The sequence below is a fragment of the Carcharhinus amblyrhynchos genome, chromosome 1 (genome assembly GCF_965287045.1).
Source record: "Carcharhinus amblyrhynchos chromosome 1, sCarAmb.v2.hapA, whole genome shotgun sequence".
In the NCBI taxonomy this organism is placed as follows: domain Eukaryota; kingdom Metazoa; phylum Chordata; class Chondrichthyes; order Carcharhiniformes; family Carcharhinidae; genus Carcharhinus; species Carcharhinus amblyrhynchos.
The window spans coordinates 132,120,668-132,140,702 of NC_137324.1; the positions used below are offsets into that span (position 1 = coordinate 132,120,668).

Here is a 20,035-nt window from a genome sequence, read left to right on the forward strand (position 1 = left end):
AATTTCACATGGCCAATCAACCTAACCTATACATCTTTGGGAGGAAGCTGGAACACCCAGCGGAAACTCGCGCAGACACGGAGAACATGCAGACTCCACGTAGACAGTCACCCAAGACAAGAATTGAACTGGGATCACTCATGCCATGCGGCAGCAGTGCTAACCACCGTGCCATCCTTAGACTTGGCTTCCCTTGAGGGACAGTATTAGTTCAGGGGATTATTTATATAATGATGTTGCTCAATGATCCAGTAGGTAAACTTTTTAAAATCTGCACCTGGCTACTTTCCCACATTCTCGTTAAAAGGGGAATGTAACATTCATGTTCACTCTCAATTAAGTTCAGATCCAAACTTTGTTTTACACTAGTTGTAGATTAATGGGAAATCAGCTTTGTATGTGAAGTAAATTAAATGTGCCTATACGAATGCATAATCAAAGTTAATATCTGTATGAAATTGGTGTCAGACTGTCAGTTTACTATGTTTGGATGTAAGCTGGAGGTTATGTGGCTCCTTATTTCTTTCTTTTCCCAGATCAAAATGATGAACTGAATCTTAAGTCAGGAGATACTGTGTACTTGCTGGAGAAATTGGACAAAGAATGGTTTAATGGGAAATGCAAGGGGCATACTGGGATTTTTCCTGCCAACTTTGTCAAAGTTATTGTAAGTTGTTGGTTGAAAATTTCCTCAATTAAAAATACTAATCCTGATTTTAGTACCAACAGTTTGGGCAAGTTTTTTGTTTTTTGATAAATCTACTCCTTTGATTTATCTTCCTTGGTTCCTTCCTGGTTTCATCTCCTTATTTGAAACTAATAAGTCATAATGGAAGAGTTTCATAGGCAGCTCTCTTCATTTACCATCTCTCCAAATGATATTGTCATGCTTGAGAACAGAAAATATGGGCAAGTTTCCTGGACAAAAGGAGGTGGGTTTTATGTGTACCAAGGGAGTTAAATCCCCAAAATTTAACATTGGTTCTGAGGCCATCAGAAATCCTGCTGGATCTAGCAGGAAACTAATCAACAGCAATTAAGAGCTTGTTTAACCCTGGGTATTGGATTTCCTAGGCAGGGCATCTACTTTTAACATCTGTTAGCAACTCACCTGAGTCTCTGAGGTTGAGGTGAATGCACATTTGGAAGAGCTTCTTCAGTGAAACTTAACACACTAGGAAGCTTTTCATCAGTGAAACCGAGGAGATGCAGTCCTGGGCAGGTGAAAGGCTGCCCTTCAAAGCAATCCTTTTCTGAGAGTGATATTACTGCTTGACAAGTGGTTGCAAACTTTCTTGAAAGACACTTCACTCACCTCTGGGAATACGTCCTTGCTGCCAACCATCACCAAGACATAGGGGCAGCTCCACCTTGCCCCTCTCCTGAATGGCAAGAACAAAAGTAGCAACACCATTTCCAACAGCACAATGAGTTGCCTTTTCCTCAGCCTCATACCCCTCGAAAGGGCAGAGGGGTTGGACAGTTTCCTTGTGGGGAGGATCAGTAGTTGTGGTTGCAATGGGTTTAAACTAAATTGGCAGGAACTGGGCACCAGAATAAAGAAACAGCAAAAAGGAATAATGCACATAAAGGAATGAGAGTGCTGGATAGTATTAAAGAACGCAGTACTACCATGTTAAATGGAGCTGACTAAGAAGGACTATGAGGATAAGAAGTATTTAGAATGCACGCTTGTAAGCACACACACTGATGAATAAGGTTGGTGAGTTACAAAAGCGAATCACCAAGTGGGAATAGAATGTAGTGGCAAAATGAAAAGGCTAAGTAAGTTTGGTGACTTTGCAACTACAGGGGCTACACTCCCTCCATATGTAGGTGCCAACGTCTGTGACAACAAAACTGGTTCCTATTTCCCAGGTCATCCTCTCTTTTTCTTTATCCCTCTCCACTAGGCAGCACTCACAATGGGAAGTCATGCTTGATTTTCGCTCTTCTGAAATACACCACCTGTAACATTTCGGTGGCAGCTAGGGATGGGCAATAAATGCTGGCCCTGTCAGCAACACTCAACCTGAAAAAGGGATTTTTTTTAAAAAATTCAGGATGGGTTTGGCATTCAGAGTGTGTAAAGCAGCAGTGAAGACTGGTTCCGCTTCCCATCAATATTCTTTTCCTCTTTTTAGAAAGTATTCCACTCAGTAGCTTCATGATGATCTGCTTGAGCTTTGGAATTCCCCATATGAAGAAACTATTGAAATGAATATTCCACAATAGAGGAATATTAAATGTTGTAAAATTCCCATTGTTTGTATTGCACATGTCTGATTACATTATTCTTGAGGTCAGTTTTGAATACTGATGACTACAATGTTGTAACCTGACTAATTTCTTTTTGATAGGTTGATTTACCTACAGATGACTCACAGGAGAGCAATGTGAAGAAAGTTGCATTTAAATCAACTTCACTTGTCAGGCAAGCCTAAATACTCCAGGAATCGTGAATCATTGATTAATTATTTAGTCCCCCTGCTGAACTTTAACATATTTCCCCTTTGAATTGTTGATTTCCAGATGCAGTAGATTTTGCTATTTGAAAATGCTTTATTTATTCCTTTTTCTTTACCATTCAGCCAAGTACAATTTATATCACATTCATATCAATCCATCATGTTTTTGTGTTTATTGGGACTATTTATTTGATCAATTCATTAAATTTTATATCAGTTTTGAAAAGAACAATATTATTTGAATGTCCTCAGTTTGCACAAGTGAAGCTGCATCTGTACAAGCAATGAGACTCCATCATGTAGTGTAGGCAACACTGGTGTCAGTTTTAGCAGTATTGACACTAGAGTGAATGAATGAACATGCTCTGAGCTTATGAATGCAGACCAGTATTACAGTTGAGTAGTCCAGCTACAACTTGCCACATAATTATCACATTATGTAACTTGCAACCATAAATGCACCATCACTCAACCTCTGTCGCATTGAAATCAAAATAATTTTGTCCTTCATTTCCAAGTTCAGATTGAACCACAATTGGTTTAAATAAATTACCCATCTTTACTTACACTCACAAAATACATTATCAGAGTAAATTGTATAGTGTTGAACTGAGTGGTACACACCAGATGGCCTAGGTTTAATCCTGAATTTGTGCTAAATTGTGACCTCTGGGTTCCAGAGGGGAAAACATCCAGGGTGCCCTGATACTAAGCTTTATCCAGTTACTTTTTCTAGTGAAGACAGATGTATGAATTCAGTTGTAGTGCTCTTAAAGTTAAATAACTTTCTAGACTCGCATGAACAAACAGCTATTTTGCTAAGGTATGGAAGAGATGGTAGCAATGATGATATTTTACCCCAGAAATGACACCACATTCAGTGAAGAAAGTAAAATCAAATTGCCTGATTCCATCAATATTATTTTACAAAATAAAAGAAAAGGAATTTATTTACGGCTGCCTGAGTGCAATTAGGGTGTCAGATATAAACATGAGCAGAAGTTGTATGCACTCAAACACTGTCCATGTTGCACACTTCTGTTAGCTTCTTTACCAACATATAATATGGCAGAATGGATGTAATTTGGCCACTTAATCAGGATCTATTTCACCATTAATAAACACATGTAAAGCTGTATCCAGGATTGATAGGTGTTGATGGATGTGGAAATGATGATTTAAAGAGAGAGGAAGATAAAGCATTGTTTGTGAAGGGAGCCTTATAAAGGCTTTTCTCCTTGTCCTTTCTTTATTGCTTAGTTAATGAGAAGGCTTTGTGCCATGGGTTCTTTCAGTGCAAAATTTTGCTGATGTCTTTGAAATTTGGACAAAATGTTTCCCAGTGGCGCAGTGAGAAATACAGTGTGTTGTCTGCATTTCTTTTTCTGTGGTCAGCTATTTGAACAATTACTTGCAACATGCAGTTGGGAAAGGGACACATTTTCAAATTTTACTAAAGCTGAATAGATTATGGAAACAGGATATTAGTCATTTCAACAACAACTATATTTTGTGCAGTATTTTTAATGTGCTAAAAGGTTATAAGGTGCATCACATGAATGTTGTAAAACAAAATTTGATACTACGCCACATAAGGAGATATTATTATAGGTGGTCAAAAGATGTATAGTAAAGTAGAAGTGAGGTAGACCGATTTAAGGAGAGAATTCCAGACTTGGGCCAAGGCAACTGATTATTTTTATCAATAATGGAATGATAAAAATAAGGATGTACAAAAATCCAGAATTGAAGTAATATAGAGATTATAGAGATCAGAGATTGCATGGAATGAGGCCATGAGGAATTTGAAAGCAATTACAAGAATTTTAAGATCAAGTGGTACTTGACCAGACATCCATTAAGGTCGGTGAGTATGATGGGTTAGCAGGGCTTGGTGTGAGCTGAGTGCTGGATGAATTCAGGTCTCCTGGAAGAACAGAAGAAACAAGAGGCAAGTGATTTTGGACCAAAGCAGTACTGTGCACATTCACTATTGCCTTACCAGTTAAAGCACAGGTAGAGACCAGAGAGACTGCGGCATAGTTGTCATGCTTTAATCCGACTAATCTGACTTGAAGCCAAATTCCATTAGAAGCATGATAGTGCTATTGAGTGTGAAGGATGCTTTAATCCTTTCTGTTTAAGGTTGCAGCTCATTCCCGGAATGTTACTCTAATATCTTTTGAGAGGATACTCCATTGTGCCAAAAATGTCCAGTCGTCTTCTCTTCCACCTCTCTGATCCCAATGTACACTTTGCCAGCCATAGAACATAGTTTGGGATGCTGGGCTGCATTTTCACTCCTAACTAGCTCCCTCTCGACAGACAGAGTGGACAGACTGGAGGGACTGATTGTGGACAAGTCCCCAGGACCGGATGGAATGCATCCACGGGTTCTGAAAGAAATGGCGGAGGTGATAGTGGATGCCTTGGTGGTTATTTTCCAAACATCGCTGGATTCCGGGGAAGTGCCGGAAGATTGGAAAACGGCTAATGTTACGCTGTTGTTTAAGAAGGGTGGCAGGCAAAAGGCAGGGAATTATAGGCCGGTTAGTTTAACGTCTGTTGTAGGTAAAATGTTAGAATCCGTCATCAAGGAGGAAATAGCGAGGCATCTTGAGGGGAATTGCTTGATAGAGCAGACGCAGCACGGTTTCGTTAAGGGGAAGTCGTGTCTGACAAATTTATTGGAGTTCTATGAGGATGTGTCTAGGGCGGTGGATAGAGGAGAGCCGGTGGATGTGGTCTTTCTTGATTTTCAGAAGGCGTTTGACAAGGTACCTCACGAGGTTATTGCAGAAGGTAAGGGGGCATGGAGTTGGGGGTAGGGTGTTAGCGTGGATAGAGGATTGGTTGTCAAATAGGAGGCAGAGAGTGGGGGTTAATGGGTGCTATTCGGATTGGCGGTTGGTGACTAGTGGAGTGCCCCAGGGGTCGGTGCTGGGGCCTCAGCTATTTACCATTTATATAGATGATCTGGAGGAGGGGACCGAGTGTATGGTGTCGAAATTTGCTGATGACACCAAAATTGGTGGAACGGCAAATTGCGCAGAGGGTGTGGAGAGTCTGCAGAAGAATCTAGATAGGCTGGGCGAATGGGCCTGGAACTGGCAAATGGAATTTAATGTTGGCAAGTGCGAGGTGGTCCACTTTGGTAGGAATAATGGTATGAAGGACTATTACTTACGTGGCGAAAAGCTGCAGCAGGCGACGGTGCAGAGGGACCTCGGGGTCCTTGTGCATGAGTCGCAAAAACCCAGCCTGCAGGTGCAGCAGGTGGTCAGGAAGGCTAATGGGATGCTGGCCTTCATAGCGAAGGGGATTGAATATAAAAGTAGGGAGGTCTTGCTGCAGCTGTATAGGGCATTGGTGAGGCCGCAGCTTGAGTACTGTGTGCAGTTTTGGTCGCCGCACTTACGCAAGGATATTTTGGCCTTGGAGGGAGTGCAGAGGAGGTTTACTAGGCTGATACCGGAGTTGAGGGGGTTGAGTTATGAGGAGAGGCTGAATAAACTAGGCTTGTACTCGTTAGAGTTTAAAAGAATGAGGGGAGATCTCATTGAGACGTATAAGATGATGAATGGGATGGATAGGATAGAGGTGGAGAGACTCTTCCCACTCAGAAAGGACAGTAGGACTAGGGGGCACAGCCTCAAGATTAAGGGGGGCGGCGGGGGGGGGGGGGGGGGGTTTTAGAACGGAGTTGAGGAGGATCTTCTTCACTCAAAGGCTGGTGAATCTCTGGAATTTTCTGCCCGTTGAAGTGGTGGAGGCTGCCTCGCTAAATATTTTTAAGACGTGGGTTGATGGGTTTTTGATAAGCGAGGGGATTAAGGGTTATGGGGAGAGGGTGGGAATGTGGAACTGAGCCACGACAGATCAGCCATGATCTTATTGAATGGCAGGGCAGGCTCGAAGGGCTAGATGGCCTACTCCTGCTCCTATTTCTTATGTTCTTATGTTCTCTTGCTTCCACAATGGGTTTCCTTTCTCGTTACTTTTGGAAATGACTACTTTTCCATGTTTCCATTAAGCTTTAGTAAAGGGCTAAAAATGGGTCCAACTACAGGCTGTGAACAAATATTGTGCTAGTGAACTGATCACAAAAAACTGTATGTAGTTCACACACTGAACTTTTCACTCTGCTATGCCATTGATACTGAACTGAATTGAACTTGGGATCACAAAAATTCTACCTGGACATCTTCACACTTGTCATGTGGATATTGCTGTACGAGATGATTTTCAAATATACCAATTAACATTATTGCTAGCAATTTGAGCATGTAACGTGTATTTTATTAAATGTTAGTTGTTCTTGATTGAAACATTATTAGGAAACTCAATCTGGTGTTTACATAAGTCAATGAATTGCAAAGTAAAATCTGAATGTACAATGGTGTGATACTGATAATTACAATCACTTATCATCCAGGGGACCTCGATGTGTGGCTCGGTTCGACTTTGAAGGGGATCAGGCTGATGAACTCACTTTTTTTGAAGGGGATGTTATTGCACTGATGGAGTATGTGAGTGAGGAGTGGGCTCGAGGACAGCTGAAAGGCCGCTGTGGAATTTTCCCTCTAAACTTTGTAGAGATTGTTGAGGATCTACCAACCTCTGAGCAGCAAGCTAAACAGAATTCGCCTCTCTCTCCAGGTGAGCAAAATTTTTTTTTGAGTGACCAAGAACTGTGAAATGTCATAAATCTTCAAAATACCTAATCAGAGCCAGTAAAGTTACAACGCACAAAAAAATCTTCAAAATGTTATTTCAGTCCTGTGAAGGACTTCCTGGCTTGCATTTGTAATCCTCAGTATAACTCTGAGAACTGATTTCCTGCATTCATATAGAGCTTTATCATATGGTAGATAGTTCTACACTCATCTGTCCATCTGAAGTTGAAGAAAATGATGAGACCTAGAAAGATGGGAGGTAGGACGTAATGGTAGAAGAGAAAGGTTTCCAAGCTGCCTTATGTTTTAATGAGACTGTTTCTTTAAAATTGCATTGTCTCATGTGGGTGACAGTTAACCATGAGTTTGGACTCTAAAGTCTAGTTGCCAATAAAACTCCCCACTTATTTAATTTGCTTCTACCTTAATTTGAATGTCATCATGAAAACAAAACTTAGGTTCCCATGTTTGAATTGAGAATGGTTGAGTGAAGGAGGGTTAAAGGCTGTTGTCTCCCCATTGTTTCTTTAATTGTAAATCTATATCTGTGTCTCTGATGAATTTCCGTTAATGCTAGACCATGGTACAGCAACAGGCAAGAACAGTAGGACAAAATCAAACCACTGGGTAGAAAACTTTGCACCCATGCGCCACTTTACCTAACCAAAGAATCACTAATTGTTCTAACCAAACAGGTTGATTTAAGTAAAAGCACTCAAACCTCGGACCATCTTGCCATGTCAAACAGTGTGATTAGGGTTGCCAACTCTTAGAACATAGAATAGTACAGCACAGTACAGGCCCTTCAGCCCTCGATGGTGTGCTGAGCTATGTCCAAATCCAAGATCGAGCTATTCCACTGCCTATCATTCTGGTGTGCTCCACGTGCCTATCCATTAACCGCTTGAAAATTCTTAAAAGTGTCCGACTCCACTATCACAGCATTCCACACCCCAACCACTCTCTGAGTAAAGAATCTACCTCGGACATCCCTCCTATATCTCCCACCATGAACTTTATAGTTATGCCCCCTAGTAACAGCTACATCCACTGAGGAAATAGTCTCTGAACGTCCACTCTATCTATTCCCCTCAACATCTTATAAACCTCTATTAAGTCGCCTCTCATCCTCCTCCGCTGTAAAGAGAAAAGCCCCAGCTGCCTCAACCTTTCCTCATAAAACCTACCCTCCAAACCAGGCAGCATCCTGGTAAATCTCCTCTACACTCTCTCCAATGCTTCCACATCCTCCTTATAGTGAGGTGACCAGAACTGCACACAATATTCCAAATGTGGTCTCACTAAGGTCCTGTATAGTTGCAGCATAATCCCACGGCTCTTAAACTCAAACCCTCTGTTAATACACGCTAACACACTATAAGCCTCCTTCACAGCTCTATCCACTTGACTGGCAACCTTCAGAGATCGGCGGATATGAACCCCAAGATCTCTCCGTTCCTCCACATTCCTCAGAACCCTGCTGTTGACCCTGTAATCCGCACGCAAGTTTGTCCTACCAAAATGAATCACCTTGCACTTATCAGGGTTAAACTCCATCTGCCATTTTTCTGCCCAGCTCTGCATCCATCAGTGTCTTTTTGCAGCCTACAAGAGCCCTCCACCTCATCCACTACTCCACCAATCTTGGTGTCATCAGCAAATTTACTGTTTAGGCTTTTTCTTGGAGATCTGATCATCCAACAGCTGTTTGCAAATGTTATTGCCTGATTACCCCACATTTATAATGCAAGTTATGGAAGTAGGTTTTGCATACAGTTTGTAAAACTTGATTGTAGTTTAAACTTTATCCATGATTCCAAAACTCAACTATTGATTATACATGGGAGCAAATACGTGGGGTCTATCACCTGAGGTAGTAAAATTGTCTTCCATAATCAGAGAAACAGTATTGTTAGTTTGTCAGACTGTGTAATTGCGATGCTATGCTTAATTAGTTTCCTGATATTTACAACTAAATTCATATTCTTGGTCATTACTTTAATAATTAAGTGGTTGTCACACCACTTAGGAAATGCAATGTTATTGCAGATAAATTCTGATTGGCTGAATTTCTGTTTAGCTGAAGAAATTGTGTTGTGTGATGTAAAGCAAATTCATCCAACAGAAACTGAAGTTAGCATTTTCATCATTAAATAAAAGTGGTGAGATTAACAACCCATATTTCTAAAAGTGGAAAACATTTCAGTAAATTGCCTCTCGAATTTCTATCCAACTGCTCTTTCAAACAATTTGGTAGTTTCTCCCACAAAAGCAGTCACTATAGCTTCAGCAGTCACTAAGTTTTAACATTCAGATGTCATAATATTAAGATCTGATCTTTCCTAAACCCTTGCTAATTTACCCATGGAAACAATATTTTCTTTCTACTTTCCAAAGTAAATTCAAATGCTCCTTTACAATTCTGGTTATCTCTGTATTGAATAAATGTAACATTTTTCTATGGTATTGGACCATGTTTTGTTCTCAGCCACTTAGTTTGTCAGACTTCCACTTGACTATAAACTTTCTGTAGTCTTGAACTTGGCAAACTCCAATCATACAATAATCCAAAAAGCACCACACCCGAGATAGGGCATCTTGGGTTTGTGTGAACAGTGCAAGCAATGGTGTATCTCTTTAAACAATCAGATTGAAGAATTGCAAATAAGTGGCACTGAGTCTGAACCATGAGGTGTCAGTTACAATAGTGAATTTAGTGTCAAACCAGGTACAGAAAATGAAGCGAGAGGGTAAAAAAGATTGGATTAAGAGAGAGAGAAAAAGAGGAAAATGTTTTGGAAATTTTTTTTAAATCTCCAACAATGATTAAATTATGAAAGAATGAAACTCTTTTTGTTAATTTTAGTCCCTGTCCATGAAGTAAGTGCAGCAACGTCATTTTTGGTGTATTTGAATAGTGAGTCAGATAGTGAATGTGTTTGGGAAGCATCTAGGGGAGCATTCAGCAATTTCTGAATTTCTGCATGTAACTGCACATGTTTGCTCACCAGCTTTGCCGTCCAATTTTTACAAAAGTGCTGTTAGCTTCTTGCTATGATGTAGAGATGCCAGCGTTGGACTAGGGTAAACACAACACCAGGTTCGAGTCCAACCAGTTTATTTGATGGTAATCTCTCAAGCTTTCGGAAACAATGTTCCTTCGTCAAGTGTGTGGAAGTTTGACTAAAATTTGAAAACTTTAGTTGCACCCCTATTGAAATTGAATTTTAAACATTTAAGGGTGGGGTTTCCAATTTTGTCTGTTCCAACCCCACTGTCAGTGAGAATGGAGAATTTGGCCTTCCGTCAATCCTTCATTCACTGCAGTAGCACCAGAGAATCCCAGCTGAGGACATGGTCATTGGCATAAATACAATCATTAAATACAGACACTGCACAGTCAAATGCATTGATTGCATATTTATCTGAAATGCTGCCCATCATAATCAGAACTCATTAAGGATTAACTGTAATTCAAAATTTTTGCCAAAATGTGCCTCTCTGAGCTGATGTGGAGATGCCAGCATTGGACTAGGGTATACACGGTAAGAAATCTCACAACACCAGGTTCAAGTCCAACAGGTTTATTTGGTAGCAAACGCTACTAGATTTCAGGGCTCTGCCCCTTCATCAGGTGAGGGGGGATTTCTGATCACAAGCAGGGCATATAAAGACACACATTCAGTTTACAGAATACTGATTTAGAATGCGAGTCTTTACAGCTAATCAAGTCTCAAAGGTGCAGACAATATGAGTGGAGATAGCATTAAGCATAGGTTAAAGAAATGTGTATTGTCTGCAGACAAGACAGTAAGTGAGATGTTGCAAGCCCAGGTAAGTCATGGGGGTTACAAATAGTGTGACATGAACCCAAGATCCTGATTGAAACCGTCCTCATGTGCGGAACTTGGCTATCAGTCTCTGCTCAGCGACTCTGCGCTGTCACGTGTCGTGAAGGCCGCCTTGGAGAACTCCGGAGTCTGCGGAGTTTTCAATATGTCATTGCTGAAGACGAACATCTCACCAAGGCATCCCTACACTTCCACTTTTTGCCTTCAAACAGCCGCACAACTTCAAACAGACCATTGTCCACAGCAAACTACCCAGCCTTCAGGAGAACAGTGACCACAACACCACACAACCCTGCCACAGCAACCTCTGCAAGACATGCCGGATCATCGACATGGATGCCATTATCTCACGTGAGAACACCTTCTACCAGGTACATGATACATACTCTTGCAACTCAGCCAACGTTGTCTCCCTGATACGTTGCAGGAAAGGATGTCCTGAGGCATGGTACATCGGGGAGACCATGCAGTCACTCCAACAACGGATGAATGAACACCGCTCAACAATCACCAGGCAAGACTGTTCTCTTCCTGTTGGCAAACACTTCAGTGGTCACGGGCATTCGGTCTCTGATCTTCGGGTAAGCGTTCTCCGAGGTGGCCTTCACGACAACACAGAGTCGCTGAGCAGAGACAGATAGCCAAGCTCTGCACACATGAGGATGGCCTCAACCGGGATCTTGGGTTCATGTCACACTATTTGTAAGCCTGGGCTTGCAACATCTCACTCACTGTCCTGTCTGGAGACAATACATATCTCTTTAACCTATGTTTAATGCTATCTCCACTCACATTGTCTGCACCTTTAAGACTTGATTAGCTGTAAAGACTCACATTCTAATCGGTACTCTGTAAACTGTATGTGTGTCTTTATATGCCCTGTTTGTGATCAGAATTCCCCACTCAGCTGACGAAGGGGCAGAGCCCCGAGAGCTAGTCATGTTTGCTGCCAAATAAATCTGTCGGACTTTAACCTGGTGTTGTGAGACTTCTTACGCTCTGAACTGGCCAGTTGTGACACCAATTATCCTTCGTGAAACAGCGACCGAGTCACATTTCCATCTGTAAACTAGAACTTTAGGCCAGTTCCAAGGCAATTTGAATCATCATTGTTAACATGTCACTGAGTGTATATAGTGTTTACCCACAGAGTACTCTAGTCAATAATGGTGTGGTTTTATGGTTTGGAAACTCAAGTTGGAAATAAAAATAGTTATTTAAAAACAAATGCATCTTTCCTCAGGTTCTGGTATATCAGCTGGTGATAAAGCGATTGATTCCTCCTCATGCAGTCAGGTAGGACTATTTTTGCAGTGAGAATTTTGCCATCATGCATACAATGATATGCAAATATTTGTGAATATCAGTGAGTTGTGCACTTTCAACTTCCTCATGGTTATGAATTGAAGTTATACATTTGCTATTGAAGTGTGAACATTAAATTTATACCACTAAAGTGTAAGCAGCTTTCTTTTTGCATCCTTTTTATAAATCCAAATATTCAAAGGTTTATATTTGTCTAGTGCCTTATTTAGAACATGGTTTTTATATTGCACATTGACAGTTATTAAATGTATGTACTTTGTTTATTTTATGGAGAATACTTTTATTTGTTTGCTGGGCTGATAGTGGCGGGTGCTAATATGCTTGGCCAAGCAAAGTCAGCCTGAGCCAGTCTTGCACATCTCAAAGCAGCTGCTAACAGTGCAGCATTGTCAGCATAAGACCTCTCTGCCCACCAAGGACTGACCTATGATGAAAGAGTTTAATTTACTAAAACTAGACAAGGGAATGTTTGTATTGAGTGCTCTCATTTGGTGACAAGTGAGCAATAGTGTACCAGTAGTTACCAGGGTACCCAGATCCTTTAGCAGCTCAGGGCTTTCTGTTCTATCTACATTCAATTCAATTACTTTTTATGGTAGATATTTCGTATTTACCCTAATCACTTCTTAATTAGTTTAACATGTTTCTTTTTCTGCTGTTGCTGAAACAAACTGGTTTTCTGTGAATTCTCTAGGTTGGAAACACAAACTCTCAGTGGTGTGAAGCACTTTATGATTTCAAAGCAGAATCTGCTGATGATTTGCCATTTAAGCGGGGGGATCGGATCCTCATCACAGAGCAGTTAGACTCTAAGTGGTGCAAGGGGAAACTGAATGGACGTGAAGGGACATTCCCAACTGTGTTTGTTCAAATCTGCTCAGGTACCATCACTGTGAAGCTAAGAACTCACAGCACTGAAGTTGAAGAAATTGTCTTTTATCTACTTTTTTTGTTCTTGGAATTTGTTTTTTTTTAATGCAATATGCTTGTTACTTTGGAACCAAGATGTTGTTTTGAAAAATACTATGATGAGAAGTTAGGAACTGCAGAGGAGTAGGAAGAATTAGGGGTTCACATATGTAAGTCACAAAAAGGTAGTGAACACGTGCAAAAACTAAATTACAAAGCTAATGAAAGGTTCAGTTTCATATTAGGGTGACTGGAACTCAAATGGGTGGATGATTTGCTATAGTTAGATTAAGCTCTAGTTAGACAGTATCTCAAGTACCAAGTCATTCTGGGTACCTGGTGACCTTGGCAGTGGTGCAGCATAAATTTAGTCTATGCAACCTGTCCTCAAGCTCTTTTACATCTGGCATCATACTGTTAGACTTTAACTGCCTTGAGCACAGAAGACTTGGGGGTATATAACCGAGGTATTTAAAACGAATGAAGAATTTGATAGAGTCAATATCTCTAGTGAGGAAATAGTAACTTTTTGGGGCAGGTGGGTAGAGTTCCCTGAGGCGATATCAATTGAAAGTTTCAAACCTGAGATTGCTAGATCTTCGTTAAAGGGTGTAGATCTAAGGCAGCTAAGTGGAGTTAGGATACAGATCAACCATTAAATTGTGGAAATGGTCAACTCATGTTCCATTTACCCTTTTGGATGCCCATTATTCGATGCCTGGTATAAGTACAATGATTGATTGGAGGAGCATTATTCTTGAATTCAGGAAAATCAACCAATGTGATGCGTGAGAATCAGACAAAAGGCCATCCTAAGAGTTGAAAGGGGCACAACCCCACTGACAGGGATGGTCACACTGCTATTTTATGCTCAGTTGAGCTTTGAATGTCATAGACGGGTCTTCCATCTGCCCTTAAACAGAAGTCCCACTTTGGAGAGCCAATCTAATTGACAGCTCTCAAGTCCCTCCAGGTACAGCGCTCTGGAGGACGGAAGAGTTACCTCAGCACCGTGTCTTGACCCTACGTCCCATGCCTGTGCTTAAGGCTGGTGAGGGGAGTAGGCTTCATGTGGATGAGAGTGGGAGCACCCGGGTCCCTGAGGAGAGGGCACCCCAAATTTGAAGGGGCTTTCAAATTGAGAGAACTAGCTGAAATTCTAACCCACATGCAGCATAAATCATATTTGTAAGCAGACTGAGCAATGTCATTTCACACATCGCTGATGAATTCCAGGATATAGAGATGACCAAAACAATGGGCAGTAGAGACTGAGGATTGGATATCAACAATGGTTGTATATTGTAGATAATATGCATATTGATGTGGAATTGTGGAGAATACCTCTACCTTCAATATTTTTATGCAACTCACTTCTTAATTCAGGAGAAGTAAGCACAGCAAAACTGCAGCCTTTGGGGAATAAAAGAGGAAAAGCCAAAGCACTCTATGACTTTGTTGGGGAGAATGAAGATGAGCTTGATTTAAAGGTATGTAATATGGCATCCCATCTATTCAATTCTTTGATTAGATTATAGAAACCTTTCGAAAGCCATTCACAAAAACTTGATATTTTGTGTAATCTTTTTGATGAATTATAGATTGGCTTCTGATCGAGGTTAGAGAATCAACCTGTTAAGGTATGATAGTTGAGCATGATCAACCCAAATAAAGAATCGTGACATTTGCCACAAACACAACAAAAAGGAAATATTATGATGACCAATGTGATGATGGAATTAAAATCATTATCAAAAGTTCTACTTCTTTGTTGAGAGAGATGGAAATGCCCTGATTTTTGATTGTATTTGCAACACAGCTGCACGTACCCTAAGATCACAAATCTCCTTGCGCCATACAATGATATTTGGACCTCTGGTGCAATCCAGGCTGCAACACGAGATTAGATGATTTTTGTTTGTTTGTTAACACATTCTTCCATCTCGCTGTGAATGCTGACCTGGTGTTCTGTTTAGGCAAGGATATGACTTGTCTGTTAAGAATGGTGGCACAGCGATTCGTGCTGCTGCTACACAGTGCCAGGGACCCAGGTTCGATTCCCGGCTTGGGTCACTGTCTGTCTGGAGTTTGCACATTCTCACTGTGTCTGTGTGGGTTTCCTCTGGGTGCTCCAGTTTTTTCCCACGTTCTGAAAGACGTGCTGGTTAGGTGCATTGACCCGAACAGGTGCCGGACTTTAGTGACTAGAGGAATTTCACAGCGACTTCATTGCAGTGTTAATGTAAGCCTTACTTGTGACTAAAACTTAATTTAAAAAGCTTTTTACTTGCTAACTAATAGACTACTATTTATATTCTATGAATGGTTGACTGCATTTAGACTGGTCATCCAGAACACTTGACTCCTAACTTGTTAGGACTCCAGCATGTTGAATCTGGCAATGTTCCAACTCCATGCAAGTGTGTAATCATGCTCAGGAAGCTCTGACAAAAGGTTATTGATTTTTCTGGCATTTCGTTTCATTTCAGATTTTCAGCATTTGTTATGTCATTGACATCTCTTTCTCATTCTCCATTGTTGCCGTCTGAACTGCTGAATATTTATAGCATTTTCTGTTCCTATTTCAGATTTTCAACATTTTCTGTATTTTGCTTTTGTATTCAATTACCTTTCTCATTCAACTTTACACAAAGCAAAAAATGTTCTCAAGGAATTTAAAAGTCACTTCACCTAAGGTTCTCCAGCTGAGGAGTAATAACTTGGGCTGTTTTTTAATATGTTTTTGTTATGGCCATTGTGAATCTTGACTCCTGTCATCAAGTCCTCACTCGGTAGGAACGGAAATATGCACAAAGAAGCATACTGAAGGTCAGCACGAAAGGGAGATATACCAAAGAACTGGGTGCAGGAGAGGATTATGACTGGAAGAGCTTAAGGAGAGGGTGGGACATACTCATTGAGGGATGTAAAGTTGGCAATATGAAATTCAGTGCTTTGGGATCAGAAAGTTTATGGAAGTCAATGAAAACAGAGCAGTGGGCATATACAACTAGATATAAGGCAGCATACAGTCTGTCATGCTGAGGTTTGGCAAACTGTAATTTATGGAGTGTGGGAGTGGATGCGGAAAATGAGAGGCCAACAAGATGTATGGTTAAGACTATCAGTATCAATGATGGAGAAGTGGAAATGAGCAATATTGCAGATGTGGTAATGAGTAGTCATGGTGATGGCGTGTGGTGATTAATGGATAGCTAAACTCAAGTTCAGTAATATGAGCAGATCTAGCTGGAGTGTTAGTATGAGCTGATCTAACTGGATTACAATGCTTCACTTAACTATTTCAAAACAGTGAAGATTCTGAATCAGAAATAATTCCCTTCGCCTTGGATTCATGAAGAAATGTCTTTACATGGGAAAGACAACCATGAAGCCTTCAGTTTGTTTCCTATCCCTACATCAGTACAAAAGAAGGGAACCAGCCCACAAGATCTCCAAATCTGTTTTTAAATTATTTTCTCTTTGGTTGATGGAATTTGATCAGCCCAGGATATTGCCACAGGAGTTCTTCAGAACAGTGTCCTAGGCCCAGCTGCTTCATCAATGACCATCTGTCCAATGTAAAGTCAGAAATGGAGAAGCTGTCTGATTGTTACAATGTTCAGTTCCATTCAGATAATGAAGCCTACATGCAGCAAAATCTGGATAGTGTTCAGGCTTGGGCTGATAAGTGGCAAGTAACATTCATGTCATACAAGGGTCAGGCAATGACAGGAGAATCTCCCCCTGACATTCAATGGCACTTCCATCACTGAAGCTCCAAACATCATCCCAGGGTCATCATTGACCAGAATCCTAAACAGACCAGCCAAATAAAAATGTGGCTACAGGAATAGGTCAGAGGTTGGGAACTCTGCATCAAATAACTCCCTCCTGACTCCCCAAAGTCTGTCTGCCATCTTCAAGATACTAACCCTTGATGAAATACTCTCCAATTTCTCTCCAACACAACTTGAGAAACTTGACATCATCCAGGACAAAGCAGTCCATACAATTGGAATACCACCCACCAGCTTATATTAAATCCCTCAGCCACTTTGGCAGCAGTGTGTACCTATCTACAAGATGCAGTGCAGCAGTTTGCCAAGGCTGCTTCAGCCAACTCTTGCCTCTACTACCGGAAAGAACAAGTGCAGCATGTACATGGGAACATCATCACCTTGCAAGTTCTTCCTCCAGTTACAGACCATTCTGCACCAGAAATATATTGTTATTCTATGTTGCTGCGTTACAACCCTAGAACATGCCTAACAGCACCATGGGTATCTACATCACTGCAAGGGTTCAGGGAGGTGCTTCACCACCATTTTGCTTATGGAATCCTTAATCTTAACTTTTCTGAGTAATAAAGTTTTGTGATAAACATTTCAGAAAAAAATAATATTCCAATTTTATGTCAAACTTGACTTATTGCTTTTGGAAAGAAGCAATTAAGGACAATTAGCAATGAGTAATAAACGCTGGCCCTGCCACCAACACCTGCATACCATGAATGAATTTAAAAAAACTTCCAGAAATAAAGCAACATTAAGTAAATAAGTCTTGCCAAAAAAACTTCCTTTTCAAGATTGACTGACTATATGATAGCAATGCAAGCTTGGGCATAATTAACTTGCAGCAGCATTCCTAAAAGTATAAATATTAACCAAAATCTGCAACTTTTCCTCCCCAAGGTTGGAGATGTGATAACCGTATTAGAATCCAGAGATGCTGACTGGCTGAAAGGAGAACTGCAGGGGAAAGAGGGAATATTCCCCAGGAACTTTGTCCAGATTCTTCAAGACCCATTGTGAAATTCCTTTTATTTGAGGCTGAGGAACAGTGTGGAGCAGAATTGAACTTTATCAATCATTAATACGTCCCAAGGCACATCAGATATGTGGAGTATGTTGATCATGACAAACTGTAACAGATTTAGTTGCTTTTGGAGAACAAATTTATCAGAGTTCCATTACCTGTGAACTGAGACACATGGGAGCAGTAGGTGGGTTAGTGGTCAGGGTTCATACTTTGACTAAATAAACTACAGATTATAATTTTGCTGTAAGACATTTATATGTTAGCGTTAAAATACAGATTCCAGTATTGAATCAGGAACCAAGTCATAATAATTACAATTTTAAAGAAATCCATTGATGCCTGCATGAGCTGGTACTGACATCAGAAGGGCTGGTTTTCCCATTCTTGCTGTCATCTTTTAACTTGCATACAAATTTCAAAAAGATTTTAATGTAATCTCAATAAATAATGCATAATTACATAGCATACCTTTTTGATTGCATTGTTTTTTGAAGGGAACATGTTTTTTTAAATAAACTTTCTAAGATCAGAGCTTCATAATACTGCTGTGGTATTATTGTTCAGCAATATCTGGGCACGGGCAGTCACACATTATTCTAGTGATATTAGTAATATTTCTAAGTACCATAGCTTTGTGATAAACTTTTCAATAAAAAGTATTTATTTCAGTTTATGTAGAATTTCTTTTGTTTGTAAAGAATCAATTTAAACCTTCTCAGAACTCAGTATTTCGGGAAACTGTCTTGACTGATTGAACTTGGCAAATCAATTTATATAAAGTGTGGTATTATTGCGTAGTATGCTAAACGATTGAGTATTTTGGCTCATAATACAAAACTAAAAATTCAACCTGCTAGCAGCAGAGTGAAAGTTGACTTCAGCAGCATATATTGCCATCTGGTGGTCAAGACTCTTAATTTACCAATTTCCCCTGTAACATTTACTAGAAATCGGTTTAAAATCCTATCAATTCCAGTTTTGGATGGAATACACCAGCTGTATTCACTCCAGAGAAAGTACTTTTCAAAAGCTCTTTGACAGTAAACTAATGATTTAAGGTGAACACACGTGGAGCTAGGGGACAAATAGTAGAATGAATAGCATGCTGGTTGAAACCAAAAAGAGTAGGGATAACAAAGAACAAAAACAGGCCCTTCGGCCCAACGAGCCCACGCCGCCATTTTAACACTACCAGTACCCTCCCCTCCACCCATGACCCTTATCTATTGTTTTATGGCCGCCCACATTGAGGGAAACTAATTTAGGGACAATTTATTACTTCCAATCAGCCTAATAGCACATCTTTGCTAATGCGCAAACTCCCACAGACACTGGCCCAAATCCCATGTATCTGCACAGCAAACAGTGATAGTCACTAAGCTGTCGTGTTGCCCAGCATCTGGTCCAGTTTAAGCACACACTAACGACATGAAGCACTAGGCCAATCTCGAACATTCAAGAGCAGCCCGAGTACGACCCATCGCGTGTATGCCCCTCGTTGGACAACAAGGCAGACCGACTTAAAACCTGTGAGTGAAAAGAGAAAAAACATTATTATCATACCATATCCATTTACCTTACCAGGGACGTCCCAATGCTAATGAACCTTATTTAAAACAATCTCCTATATCCACCCATCTCCAACCCACTCATGTGCCTGTCTAAGTTACTCTTAAACAACTCTAGCATGCTTGCCTCCACCACCTTGCTTGGCAAAGCATTCCATACCCCCACGACCCTCTGTGTGAAAAACCTCCCTCTAATATCTGTGTTATACCTCTCCCCCCTCACCTTAAGCCCATGGCCCCTCGTACTGTGTCTCTCTAACATAGGAAATAGCTTACCTCTGTTTATCTATACCCTTCATAATCTTATATACCTCTATTAGATCCCCCCTCAGTCGACGTCTTTCAAGGGAAAACAGCCCCTATTTGTTCAATCTTTCCTCATAACCCAGTCCTTCCATTACCAGGCAACATCCTGG

At 40.7% G+C, this 20,035-nt stretch overlaps 1 protein-coding gene across 2 annotated transcripts in view; it reads left to right on the forward strand.

Annotated features, from left to right (window-relative positions):
• Nucleotides 1–18,724, forward strand: part of sh3d19 (SH3 domain containing 19) — a 132,550-nt gene extending 113,826 nt beyond the window's left edge. For both annotated transcript variants that reach the window (XM_080192937.1, XM_080192945.1), the window contains 7 exons: nucleotides 537–667; nucleotides 2,361–2,434; nucleotides 6,904–7,127; nucleotides 12,239–12,291; nucleotides 13,016–13,202; nucleotides 14,617–14,720; nucleotides 17,925–18,724. In XM_080192937.1, coding sequence (XP_080049063.1) covers nucleotides 537–667; nucleotides 2,361–2,434; nucleotides 6,904–7,127; nucleotides 12,239–12,291; nucleotides 13,016–13,202; nucleotides 14,617–14,720; nucleotides 17,925–18,044 — 893 coding nt within the window. In that variant the 3' untranslated portion in view covers nucleotides 18,045–18,724. The remainder of the gene's footprint in view (nucleotides 1–536; nucleotides 668–2,360; nucleotides 2,435–6,903; nucleotides 7,128–12,238; nucleotides 12,292–13,015; nucleotides 13,203–14,616; nucleotides 14,721–17,924) is intronic.
• Nucleotides 18,725–20,035: the final 1,311 nt, after the last annotated feature.